General features: G+C 44.7%; 1 protein-coding gene across 1 annotated transcript in view; it reads right to left on the bottom strand.

Annotated features, from left to right (window-relative positions):
• GLDN (gliomedin) overlaps positions 1 to 13,911 on the bottom strand; it is a 33,969-nt gene that overhangs the window by 10,734 nt on the left and 9,324 nt on the right. The window contains exons 2-6 of the mRNA XM_028706794.2: positions 12,938 to 12,989; positions 8,853 to 8,870; positions 6,941 to 7,039; positions 5,654 to 5,800; positions 3,984 to 4,112 (exon numbers count right to left, since the gene is read on the bottom strand). Coding sequence (XP_028562627.2) covers positions 3,984 to 4,112; positions 5,654 to 5,800; positions 6,941 to 7,039; positions 8,853 to 8,870; positions 12,938 to 12,989 — 445 coding nt within the window. The remainder of the gene's footprint in view (positions 1 to 3,983; positions 4,113 to 5,653; positions 5,801 to 6,940; positions 7,040 to 8,852; positions 8,871 to 12,937; positions 12,990 to 13,911) is intronic.

Below are 13,911 nucleotides of genomic sequence, written 5' to 3'. Positions count from 1 at the left end.
AGCAGCTGCTTTTTAGAAAAATCTGGCCATGGTGGGCATCTGGCCATGGTGCATTGCATGATGTAGTACTGTATTTTTCAGTGTATAAGACGCACTCTATGTATAAGACGCCCCCTATTTGGGGGGACTCCAAGTTAAGAAAACACCCCTCAGCACTACCCGTGTATAAGACAAGCCCCAATTTTAAACCTAATTTGTTGGTAAAAACAACAACAACCCAGTCTTATACATGGGAAAATATGGCATTTTCTTTTCCTGGTCCTGAATCTTCCAGCACTCAGCTCCATTGAGTGCCCACAAATGAGAGGAGGGAATCTTTTCTTTATCTGCTTTGGCTGACTGACGTCCAATGCCCTTTTAAAATGTGTCAGGGAGCGGGGGCGGGGCATTATTAAGTTGTTTTTGTTTTTGTTTTTATTTATTATTTTATTATGGGTTTTGTGTTTTTATATTGTGGTTTTATGTTGCTACCCTGAGACCCGAGGGTATAGTGTGGTATGCTAATACTAATACTAATTTCTCCATACCATGCATAATTTTATAAACTTCTCTTTAAAAATAATTATTTATTCGTTTTTTCAGATTAAAGTTTTGCAATCACATATCCAACATAAAAGCAAGATTCCAAAGAATCTCTCTTTTTTTAAAAAAGATATTTATTAAAAGTTTAACAATTACAAAAAAAAGAAAAAGAAAAACAATAAGAAATTACAATACATCAAAAAAATAAAAAGCAAAATAGAAAAAACAATACAGCACAACAATAAGAAAAAAAAAACAAAAACATTTAAAAACAAAAACATTCAAAAACACATCCAGTATTTCCATATCTTTGTCTTTCATTTACTTGTTTCATCGACCTCCTCGCACCTCCCTTTTTTGTATTCCAATTCAAAATTAGCTATTTCAGCAAATCCTTTCCATCTTTCTCAGTTTTTGTTCTATAATTTACCTTAACCCAGTCTGACCTTAAATTTTACACTTTAACCCATTACAATCCACTTTTACTTAATTCTTTATAATATTTCTGCTAAAACCATGTAACTTCATTCCAGCATCCTTCTGACATTCATTAATTTTGCTATATTTTTGTAAATATACTTTAAATTTTTTCCAATCTTCTTCCACCAACTCTTCTCCCTGGTCTCGGATTCTGCCAGTCATTTCCGCCAGTTCCATGTAGTCCATCAGCTTCATCTGCCATTCTTCCCGGGTGGGTAGATCTTGTGTCTTCCAGTACTTTGCAATAAGTATTCTTGCTGCTGTTGTAGCATACATAAAAAAAGTTCTATCCTTCTTTGGCACCAATTGGCCGACCATGCCCAGGAGAAAGGCCTCTGGTTTCTTCAGGAAGGTATATTTAAATACCTTTTTCATTTCATTATAGATCATCTCCCAGAATGCCTAAGATTCCAAAGACTCTCCTGGACTTCCCTCCTCCCCTTTGTGGGTCCTGTTGTTTATCATTTCCTCCTACATCTTTTATAATAATCCAAATCTTTTACATCTCCATCATGTCCAAAATTCACCATTATAAACTTCTCTCATGTCACCTCTTACTCACCAAGCCTTGATGACTCCAATCCAGAAACAGAAGAGGGAGAAGCAACACAACGAACTAATGTACTGGGGAGAACTCATCAGGGGAAAAAAAACATCAAAAATGATGACTAGACCAAATGTCTAGGTTGCTCAAAATGGCTTGTGGTCCAAGAGGATGAGCTGAAAGTCTGTGAAGCTGGTAAAGTACCAGGGCAAGACTTTGAGCCAGAGGTCAAGGACCCCGCTCTGCAAAATGAGCTGGAATCCATCATCACCACCTAAATGCAGCAACAGGGCTCCATTTCCATCAGAAGTCAAGATAAAAGCACCACGTTAGTGAGGCCAAGTTTTCCAGGGACCACCGATGGAGTTTTTAATTTAAATGCAACCTTGGCAGTTCCAGGTCTCTGGTTGCAATAATGAAAGCAAAGTTTCACTTTCAAAGGCTTCTTTTTCTGGACAAGGAAGCATTATCTGCCCTTCCTCCCTTATCTCTTCAAGTATGTCCACAGGATTGGCCCTTGCCTCCGACAAGCTCACTTCAGCCACACTAAAGGGATTCCAGGTTGAAGGAGTGATGGAGGAGGGAAATGAAAGGAAGTCAATAACCCTTTGTGAGATCTTTTCATCTTCAGAGAAGCCATCGTCTCAATCGGCACTGAATGCTTAAAGCAGCATCATGCCACATTGAAAAGTCCTAGAATCATAGAATTGTAGAATTGGGAGTGATCCCCTCAATGGTCATCTAGTCCAGCCCCCACAATGCAGGAATCTCAGCTAAAGCATCCCACAAAGAATTCTGGGAAATATAGCCTGTTAAAGGTGCAGGGAGTGATGCCAGGAGGACCTCTGTTCACCTTAAAGGTAAAGGGTAAAGGGACCCCAGACCATTAGGTCCAGTCGTGACTGACTCTGGGGTTGTGGCGCTCATCTTGCTTTATTGGCCGAGGGAGCTGGCGTACAGCTTCCGGGTCATGTGGCCAGCATGACTAAGTCGCTTCTGGCGAACCAGAGCAGTGCATGGAAACGCCGTTTACCTTCCCGCCGGAGCGGTACCTATTTATCTACTTGCACTTTGACGTGCTTTCGAACTGCTAGGTTGGCAGGAGCAGGGACCGAGCAACGGGAGCTCACCCCATCGTGGGGATTTGAACTGCCGACCTTCCTATCGGCAAGTCCTAGGTTCTGTGGTTTAACCCACAGCGCCACCCGTGTCCCTCTGTTCCCCTTACTGACCTACATTTTGCAGAGCTCTTAAACCATCAACCCCTCTTCCTAGTGAGCTTTGGGAATTGTAGCTCAGTGAGGGGTGTAGAGGGGGGTCTCCTAGCAATCCTCAGCACCCTTAAAAATCCACAGCTCTCAGCATTCTTTGGGGGAAGCCATCATTGTTCAAAGTGTCATGATCCTGCTTCAAATGTACAGTCATACCTCATGTTGCGTCCACTTCAAGTTGCGTGTTTTCGTCTTGCGTCCCGCGGCAACCCAGAAGTACCAGAACGGGTTACTTCCAGGTTTCGCCATTCGTGCATGCGCAGAAGTGCTAAATTGCGCTTTGTACATGTGCAGAAGCGCTAAATCGTGCCGTGCGTGTGCGCAGATGTGCCACTTCTGTATGCGAATGCTTCGAGTTGTGGACGTGCCTCCGGGACGGATTACGTCCGCAACTCGAGGTTCCACTCGAGGGGACCATGATTATCATTGTTAACATGTCGGCATGTATGTGATGTGTTCCAGAACATATGAGGGGCATCTGGTGGGGCAAGGCTGTGCCACAATTGGACGCAACCCTAAGTGCCAAGCTTGAGACGCGGCAAGTTTATTTCGAGGTTTCTTAAGCTTCTGTAGCCCCTGCTCAGATCGATGGATGTCAGGGTTCTAGCAGAAAGTACAGTGGTACCTCAGGTTAAGTACTTAATTCGTTCCGGAGGTCCATACTTAACCTGAAACTGTTCTTAACCTGAAGCACCACTTTAGCTAATGGGGCCTCCTGCTGCCGCTGCGCCACCGCCACATGATTTCTGTTCTCATCCTGAAGGAAAGTTCTTAACCTGAAGCACTATTTCTGGGTTAGTTGAGTCTGTAACCTGAAGCATATGTAACCTGAGGTACCACTGTAGACCTTTTAAACTCAAAGTCTGCCCATGGTAAAGATGGAAAGTGCATATTGTTAATAAAAATAACGAACATTTCTATTGCAGTTTCGAGTGTTCGAAGCGATTCTCGCGCATTATCTAGTATGTTACCTTTAGCACAACCCTGTAAGGTAAGCTACTATTATTGTCCCCTCTACTGCAGATGGGGGCACCGAGGCTGAGAGGAAGGGGCATGCTTAAGGCCACCTCGTTGGTTCATGACAAAGGCAGGATTCAAACTGGGGACTCCCCGATCCGCAGCTCGACATTTTAGCTCAATACGCTACAGCATCACGAAGCACTCACCTGTACACTCTGAACTGAACATTTTCTCCTGAACCTGGGCCTTAGCTTTCCGCTTCCCAGGTGGCCCTGGAGGTCCTGGAGGCCCTGGGGGACCAGAGGGCCCTGGAGGTCCTGGCTCACCTTTTGCACCTAAGAGAACATCAAAGCAGAGGAGTTACCTTTGGCCGGTACATTTGCAGGTTTGGCACATATCCCTTTGAGAGATGCTATCAAGTAGATTCACGGGAGGACAGAAGGTTATACAGTCATACCTCATGTTGCGAATGGGATCCGTTCCGGAGCCCTGTTCGCAACCTGAACAGAACGCAACCCACGTCTGTGCATGCGCGGGTTGCGATTCACCACTTCCGCGCATGCGCATGGTGTCATTTTGCACGAGCGGCAAAACCTGGAAATAACCCTTTCCAGTACTTCCAGGTCGCCGCAGGACGCAACCTGAAAAGACGTAACCCGCAGCCTTCACAACATGAGGTATGACTGTAGCTTACCAGACCCAAGGTCCAAATTTAAACACCGCCATGTCCTATTTTAGGGACACGGGTGGCGCTGTGGGTTAAACTACATAGCCTAGGACTTGCTGATCAGAAGGTTGGCGGTTCGGATCCCTGCAACGGGGTGAGTTCCCGTTGCTCGGTCCCTGCTCCTGCCAACCTAGCAGTTCGAAAGCACATCAAAGTGCAAGTAGATAAATAGGTACCACTCCGGCGGGAAGGTAAATGGCATTTTCGTGCGCTGCTCTGGTTCGCCAGAAGCAGCTTAGTCATGCTGGCCACATGACCTGGAAGCTGTACGCTGGCTCCCTTGGCCAATAAAGTGAGATGAGTGCCACAACCCCAGAGTCGGCCACGACTGGACCTAATGGTCAGGGGTCCCTTTACCTTTACTTTATGTCCTATTTTGGGATGCCCAACACCATAATCTGAGGACCTGCAGAGTCTGAACAGCATCACTTGCAGCAGATCTCCCTAACCTGGTGCCCTCCAGATGTTGTTGGACTCCAAGTTCCATCAGCCTCAGCTAGCATGGCCAATGATTGGGTGATGGGAGGCCAACAACATCTACAGGGAGGTGGTGCCAGGCTGCAGGGAGGCTAGTTTTCAGAACGACTGATCTTAACCAGCTAATTGAGGGTCCTCAATTCCGCAGCTCCACTTTGCACCCATTTTCACCTTCACCCCTGTGTCCACGCCTCCCCCGTCTCCTTTTGTGCAACCCCCCATTGCACACAAACCACCCCCATGGTAACCTCTTGCATCTTCCTCCTCCTAAAATGTTGTCGTGGCTAAGCATTCCTTTCATCCAACTAGAAAGCCACCAGTGACACAGTGCAATGAATCATCCAGTGGGAGCTGCGTGACGACAGTCTTACATTTTTATGTATATAGGAAGAAAACCCTGCCAAGGAGAACACTTGATCACACCGCTTTAAAGCACATTTTGAAACACGTGGTTTCCCTTCAGGAATCCTTGGAACTCCTCACAGAGCAACAATTCCCTAGACCCTTTATAAACTAGAGTTCCCCAGATTCTTTTTGTGAAAAACCATACAATTTCCGTGTGCTTTAAATGTATATGGTGTGGTTGTGGCCATTGCTTCAAGTAACACAAAGAGTTCGTTGATATGATGTTTTTCTATGAGTTATACATTCTTAGAGTGCCTGTTACCTCACCTTCTGCCATGAGTTCATTGTTCGCATCACCTTTGTCCCCCTTGGGACCCCTCGATCCCTTTTCTCCTCGCTCTCCCTCTTTCCCAGGCAAGCCAATTTCGCCAGGATCCCCTTTTTCGCCTTTCTCTCCAGGTTCTCCTTTCAATCCTGGAAAAAAAGAGGGAACATTCAATACCATTCTTGAGACATGATTAACTCATAAGGGAATATCGTAGAATCGAGTGCCCTCTGTGGACATTCCAGAACAATGCTTTGTTTTTCAAGTTCAATCCATCATGTTTTCCCAGGTGGGTTTGAGCTTATTTGAAGTAATTTTCTCAAAAGAAATAGGGTGGGGCTCAACTCTGCCTTGAGCTTTACGTCGAGTGAAGAAGGAAATGAACGATGGGCATGTTCAGAAAGCATGAGGTAACCACGGTTTACCTCAGACATTCTAGATCTGATTCCTGACAGGGGCAACAAATCCCTAATCTCACTTCAGGCTGGACCACATACATGCACACAAACCTCATTTTTGGAGACCCTTTCATACCTTTCAAAAGCAAATAAATAAAAATAAATAAAATTGGAGGCATGTTGGCAAATCTTTGGGGAGGGCCAGGCCCAATCAAATAGTTATCAGGTGGGATGGGCTTACTTTTAAAGACAAGGGGAAGTTCTTTGTTTCCCTTTTTAACAACACCAACAGCAAAACATTGCCATTCTTGCAGCCCTTGTGCTACAGACCTAGCTGTCTCCCACATGGAGAGGGATTTTGAAATGAGACTGTTATGTACTGAGTTGAATAGGATCCAAAATGCAGCAGTCTGATTGGTCCTAGAACAATAGGATTCAGAATGCAGCAGTCTGATTGGTCCTAGAACAATAGGATCCAGAATGCAGCAGTCTGATTGGTCCACAGGAGCCACCCAATCCAGCTCCAGGTGGAAGTGAATCCGCAGCCTGATTGGCCTACAGGTGAATCCCGGAATTGGCCAATCACGTGGGGCCCATTGTGTAAATAATGTATATAAAGCAGACATTCTGGGGGAACTCCCATTCCTCCTCACCACTATGAGCTGAATAAAGAGCATGAAATCGACTCTCGACTCCAAGTATAATTCAGAGACAGTGTTTAGACATGCGGTTTCCCACCTCCAGTCTGAAGTGGTACAGTCACCGCAAGAGAACAGCACCACATTTGTTTGAACTTCTTCAGAACTTCCTCCAAGGATCGAGGTGGGGAGAGAAGATACAATAAAGGGGGAAGGTCAGCTGCATATGTCATTCTCAAGTCCAAAAATATACCTGGTTTCCCTCTTTTTCCAATTTCTCCCTTCTGACCAGGGATGCCAGGATCGCCATCTGATCCGTTAAGACCAGGCAGTCCATCAAGCCCAGGAGGACCTGACAAAATCAAAGAAATACATTTCAGGGAGTCCCACCCCCTGCGCAGGATATTACATATCATCAAAAAGTATTTATTCCATTACTTTTCAAATTGCATTTACCTCTCACCCTTCTTCCCAGACCTGCTGAGCTGCAGAATTTCTGGATTTATAGATTTATAAAGGGAATTAATTGCATCCCCCTCATTTTTATTAATAACATTCAAGGAAAGGTTCCTCAGTGGTAAATAAACAAAGGACATCTCATGCCAAATGAACATCAGAAGTACATCTAAAGCTAAATTAGCATCATATGTGCCCCCTCATTCTTTCCTCCCCCCTTTTAATTTGCAAAGCTTTATTTTGAAGTTAAAACAACAGTCTCATAAGAAACCCAGAAGAAAATGCTGCTTTCTTCTACAGCAGAATGACAACTGTGTCATCAGTTTCATAATATCCAGAAATTTAACTGATAACATGTGGAACATATGGAAGGGGGAAAAGACACTATGGACTAGAAATTAAAAGCAGGCCTAAGTCATTGTGTTTGCCTTCCAATGGCTTGGAACGAGGAAAGTTAGCAGTTTTTGATGGTGCAATAATGCAGCTAGCGGAAGAGAATATTGAGATGCTGGCAACAACATTCCAGAAATATGCTGCATCGATACCAACTTTGGGGGGTTCCTATGGAAAACTTAAAGGTTTCTATAATCCACAAGGGAGTAAGACCCATGGAACACAGTGAGGCTTCAGCGCCGAGCAAACCTGCATAGACTTGTGCTATTTGTTCACAAAGACAGCCGTGGTCCTTTAGCAAGTGGGAAGGCCGAACCTCTCAATTGCAACTGAGACAAAAAGTTGTGCAGATCAGCACAACGCCTGTTTATTTGGAAGAAGCCCCCCACTGATTTAAATGGAAATTGGAGCCTGTTGACTCTTGTTGCACAAGACTAGAGGGAACACAGTTCCATTGCTGCCTCTGCCGCATTCTCACATAGTCATCCGTCCGGGTTTTCTGGAAGTTGTCAGCAACTGCTTCAGCACATAGACTCCTGGAGGAGACCTCAGAAGCCTGCTGAGACTTATTCCTACATTGTGGAACTCCCTCCCCACAGAAGTGGCCTTTGACCCTTGAGATGTGTGCTTTTACAACCCAGTGGGTGGCGCTGTGGTCTAACCACTGAGCCTCTTGGGCTTGCCAATCAGAAAGTCAGCGGCTTAAATCTGCGCAACGGGGTGAGCTCCCATAACTCTGTCCCAGCTCCTGCCAACCTAGCTGTTCAAAAGCACCAGTGCAAGTAGATAAATAGGTACCACTGCTGGCCACATGACCCAGAAAGCTGTCTGTGGACAAACGCCGGCTAGTATCATGTGCTAGTATACTATTTATTTATTTATTTATTTATTTATTTATTTATTTGGTTGGCAGAATCCATTTTGTTTTTCTTTCTTTTTTTCTTTTAAAAAAAGTTTTTATTAACAATTTCAATGTAACAAAATTATCAAAACATATCATAGTCATTATTTTTTTTCCTTTCCCCCCACCCCCTTCAAACCCTCCCTCCCAGAGACTTCTCTCAGCTCCTCTCTCTGATATCTCAGCACATATTATTCTCTGCATGTTATAAAATTATACATATCCTTACATTATCTATCTACCATGCTATGATAGTATACAATTTTTAGTCTACAGTAGTATACAAACAGGGGGAAGGGGAGGCAGGAGATAAACAGGGAAGGACAGTAAAAGCAGCTATTTCAGCTAGTGCTTAAGCTTAGAGACAGGATCCGTTGCATCGCGCTATGGGAACATACAGGAGACGGGATATTACCTGGTATTCCTGGTGGTCCTAGAGACATACAGAGAGAGACAGAGAGAATAGTCAGTGCATTCCAAACTCAGTTCCAAAACTGGAACTAACACTCCAATGAATATCCCAGTACAGTGGTACCTCGGTTTACGAACTTAATCCATTCCGGAAGTCTGTTCTTAAACCGAAACCGTTCTTAAAATGAGGTGTGCTTTCCCTAATGAGGCCTCCCGCTGCCGGTGCCCTTCCACCGTTCGGCTTCCGTTCGTAGACAGAGGTAAAGTTCGCAAACCAGGACACTGCTTCTGGTTTTGTGGAGTTTGTAAACCGAATCGTTCTTAAACTGAGGTACCACTGTATCACACTGAAAATTACATTGAAACAAACAAAGGATATATGTAATCATTTAGGTAGGGATGGAGAAAATATTTCAGCCTAAAGTGACACGTTCCCTTCTGGGCAGCTTTTTTTTGGGGGGGGAGGGAGGCGGTGTCACATGTGAAGCAAAAGTGGATAGCTAAATGAATGTAAAATGGGAAGATATTAATTAATTATCCCAGCACACCAGGTCTGAAACGACAATGTACAAAAAGGACTACACACATGAAATGGATTTAATATTTATAAGATGTAACAGAGGCACTATTTGTAAGTAGGAAGTAGTAGTAATAATAATAATAATAATAATAATAATAATAATAATAATAATAATACAGTTATAGCTTGGTTCTCGAATTTAATACATTCCAGGAGTCCATTCAACTCTTGAAATGGTTCAAGAACCAAGGTGTGGCTTCCAATTGGCTGCAGGAGCTGTGGAAGTCATGTCAGACATTCATCTTCCAAAAAACGTTTTCAGTTTTTGATCATTCAGGAGCCAAAACCTTTGAGTTTAAAGGCGTTCAGCTTCCAAGTTTCCACTGTAATAATAATAATGTGGTCAGCTGCAGGAATGAACTAACGACAAGTGAAACTGGACATTAAACAAAAGAAGATGCAGCTGCAGGAGGAAATTTGGCATATTTTGACAAATTTTGACGAAATTTGACAAACACATTGACATATGTTTGCCACAGGAGCGGGAAACCTGATTTTAAGAAATTGCATTAAATTAAAGTAATTTGGTTTGATTTGTAATAATTTGGGAAATTAATAACAATAATTTTAAAAAGAAGATAAATGAATGTAAATTTACCTCTGTACAGCAGGCTAGTTGCTGCACACACTGACACTGTCACAACCCCCCTCTCTGTCCTCCATCCATCTCAAGGACACCTTCCAGCCAGGTGAGAACACTCAAGGAAGGTGTGAAATGAAACCTCAGGGGGATATGGCCTGGGGTGAGAGGATGTGCCTTGGGAGAGTCCCAGGGGAGAGACAGAGAGCTGCATTGGGCCCCCAAGCCTGAGGTTCCCAATCCCTGCTTTGAAACAAAGATGGGTAAACTATGCCAGTTTGACTACAACTCCCATCAGCCCTGACCATTGACCATGCTGACAGGGGCTGATGGGACTTGGAGTCCAACTGGTGGAAAGCCACAGGTTTTCCATCTCTACAGGTTTTAGGCAGCCAGCAGTCCACACCCTCCTCCATAATTCTGCTACATGTGCCCCAGTCTCTGAGTTTACACATGTACATCGGCTGAACATAAGAACATAACTGTCAACGTTTCCCTTTTTTTAAGGGAAATTCCCTTATTCCGAATAGGATTCCTCGCAAGAAAAGGGAAAAGTTGGCAGCTATGAAGATGGGAGGTTGGCAGCCTGAAGAGCAGGGTGCAAATGCTCTAAATAAATAAAGGCCGGGAATGCTAAATAAATAAATGTGCTCAAAGGTGAAACAAAAATGGTGGATTAACCTTGCGAAAAATGTTTGCCCTGCCTACTCAAGAAGGAAGCATTGGTTGCTGCTGTATTTATGTGGGAAACTGCTCACAATACGCACAACATAATACTTTGAAAAATACAGAAACATAATCCTTCCCTCTACCACCACCCAGTTCAGTTCACTGGTGACTAATCTTTCAAAACAAGCAAACAAACTTCCTTCTCCGTTCCAAGCCCAGCACCCGCTTAAATTTCAGCCAATTGCTCTTTTGACAAAGCATGCATTCCTCAGGGTTGTCTCATTGCAGAGGATTGTGGCGCACTCGCTTTTTCACTCCTGCCAGCCAACGTAATCCAGTCCTTTACACCTTTGTATTTTTTGGTGCCTCCCAAGAAGCTCTCAGCATCTCGGCTTGCAGCGCACATGAAAATGGCGCATGGGATCTGAGGCCCGTGCCAAAATGAAACAATGGAGCTGGATTAAATGGTGGCGAAGATCCTGCTTTAAGGCTTTCTCATTCCTGCTTGACTGTTGGGAACCTGAAACTAGCAATGGGCAAACTGATCAATTTCTGTTTCTAACCGTTTCTCATTTCATCCAATCTTAAATTCAATTCTCCACATCTCCAAATCAGTTTGTGGGTTGTTGTTTTTTTAAGTCCTTGTGCAAATTCATCAGCCTTTGCATGCAAGATGTGTAGAATTACGTAGCAGCGACTCGTCCCCATTGTACAGTGGTGCCTTGCAAGATGAAATTAATCCGTTTCGCGAGTCTCTTCGTCTAGCGGTTTTTTTGTCTTGTGAAGCAACCCTATTAGCAGATTAGCGGATTAGCGCTATTAGCGGTTTAGCGGCTTAGCGGCTATTAAAGGCTTAGCGGCTAAAAGGCTATTAGCGGCTTAGCGGCTTAGAAAAAGGGGGGGGGGGAAGCGGAAAAAAATCACAAGACTCGCAAGACGTTTTCGTCTTGCGAAGCAAGCCCATAGGGAAAATTGTCTTGCGAAGCAACTCAAAAACGGAAAACCCTTTCGTCTAGCGGGTTTTTCGTCTTGCGAGTCATTCGTCTTGCGGGGCACCACTGTATCTAGTCCAGGTATGAGAAATTGGACCTTCCAGATGCTGCCATCATCCCTGGCTATTCACCATGCTGGTTCAGCAACATCTGGAAGGACAACAGTTCCCCACACCTGATCTAGAAAAACAGACATCAAGTCATTGTTTATCCCTGAGGTCCTAGGCCAAAAATGCACTTGATGGACTGTGCTGGTTCTTTATAGCCAGCAAGTTCCATTTAGACCAGGGATGGGGAACCAGTGGTTATCTACAGTACACTGGATTGTGGCTCCCATTACCCCTGACTATTGGGAGACCAAGGATAAATGAAGAACATGGAAGCCAAAGCTAATGGAAGCCAAAGGTTTCCATTAGCCGTGTTGCCATTAGGAAAGCAATCCAAAAGCACCAGTAGTGCCATTCTTTATCAGGACCAACCTGAAATATTGCAAACTCGCTTAAGTTAGCAGCTCCTTTCCCCCAACTTGCTGGCCTCAAGGTGTTTCGGACTCTAATTCCCAGAAGTCCCAGCCAGCATAGCCAGTGGTCAGGGATGATGGGTTTGGGACGCAGGTGGCACTGTGGGTTAAACCACAGAGCCTAGGACTTGCCGATCAGAAGGTCGGCAGTTCGAATCCCCGCGACGGGGTGAGCTCCCATTGCTCAGTCCCAGCTCCTACCAACCTAGCAGTTCGGAAGCACGTCAGAGTGCAAGTAGCTAAATAGGTACCGCTCCAGCGGGAAGGTGAACGGCGTTTCCATGCGCTGCTCTGGTTTGCCAGAAGCAGCTTAGTCATGCTGGCCACATGACCCGGAAGCTGTACGTCGGCTCCCTCGGCCAGTAAAGCGAGATGAGCGCTGCAACCCCAGAGTTGGCCACGACTGGACCTACTGGTCAGGGGTCCCTTTACCTTTTAAGAACAGGTTGCAGAAAGTTGGGTTAGAGCATGCCAATGCAAGCAGGCTGCAGCAAGGCATTCAGAAGAGGAGCAGGAACAGTTCCTCTCCCTCTGACCATATAAAAGCCACCAGTTGTTGTTGTTGTTGTTGTTTTTAAAAAAATCAGCTGTATTTCCACACATAGACATGCTCCTAGAAGACCCTGGTTTAGAGCAGCTTTGGGTAGTGATACTGGTGGCAAATTTCTCCCACTGGTTTAGCAGCAATAAAATAGGCACAGACAGAAAAAAGTCCCCAGTTTGCCCGATCACAAATTCTCCAGCATACCTGTCAAGCACACTCCCTTTGTGCTGTTGCAGATCTCGATCATCACCCGGACCTGAAATCACAAAACACGGTATCTTTATAAGGCAGGATGTGAGATTTAGACAGCTTCCTACCATTCTAGCACATCAGAATAATGCTTTAAAACATAGTGTGCCACGACTCGAGATAAATAAATCAATTAAACGCAGAAAGGCTGCTCTCAGCTCCAAAGCACAAATCCATGGATCCCAGCTCTATCGGTTGCTGTTGGTCAAAATGGATTTATGACATTTCCAGGGTGAGAGGCAATCTGAATGTCTACATGTTTAGCTTGTTCCCGTAGGAATCCAGAGGTTAGATAGGCGTGATCCAGAAAAACTCGTCTTATGTTCCTAAGGGGTTGCCCGCTGCATCTCTGCATGCTTAAATACTCTGAGTTTTTCTGATCATTATTTCTTGGGGCAGGGAGTTGGAGAATTCAGCATCCTTCTGCATCAGGGATGAATGGTCACTCAACCACTCCCAAGGCATAGACTAAGCATGATCTTCAGAGGTGGCTGCTCATTGTGTCTCTGCATGTCAAAAAGCCCAACTTTGCCACCTTCCAACCAGCCTCTGCTGCTGCAGGAGGAGATGGTTCTGCTGCATCTCTGTGCCTTAATCCAATCACACCTAATGAAGAGATACAGAGTAATTCTACATCCTTGCTGGAAGATCCCTGTTGTGTCTCTGCTCGAGTCGCTGTCCAAGGTAAACCTGTCAATCAGGAGACAAGTCTAGATCTGCAATTCATGCTGAAGCCCACCAAGCATGAAGGGGCCACCAAAGGCAAGTTGTCCTTTATAACTTGAGGCCCAAATACAGTCTTAAAGTTTTGCTTTCCAAGTGTGTCAGACCAAACATTTTTGAGTGTACAAGTACCCAGTTGGACTGCCCCTCCGCTTGCAATTATATAGTAAGCTGGAAGGGATCTCAAAGGCTCTCTAGCCCAACTC

Source organism: Podarcis muralis, chromosome 14, assembly GCF_964188315.1.
Source record: "Podarcis muralis chromosome 14, rPodMur119.hap1.1, whole genome shotgun sequence".
NCBI classification, from domain to species: domain Eukaryota; kingdom Metazoa; phylum Chordata; class Lepidosauria; order Squamata; family Lacertidae; genus Podarcis; species Podarcis muralis.
This window is presented reverse-complemented; position numbering and strand designations above follow the sequence as displayed.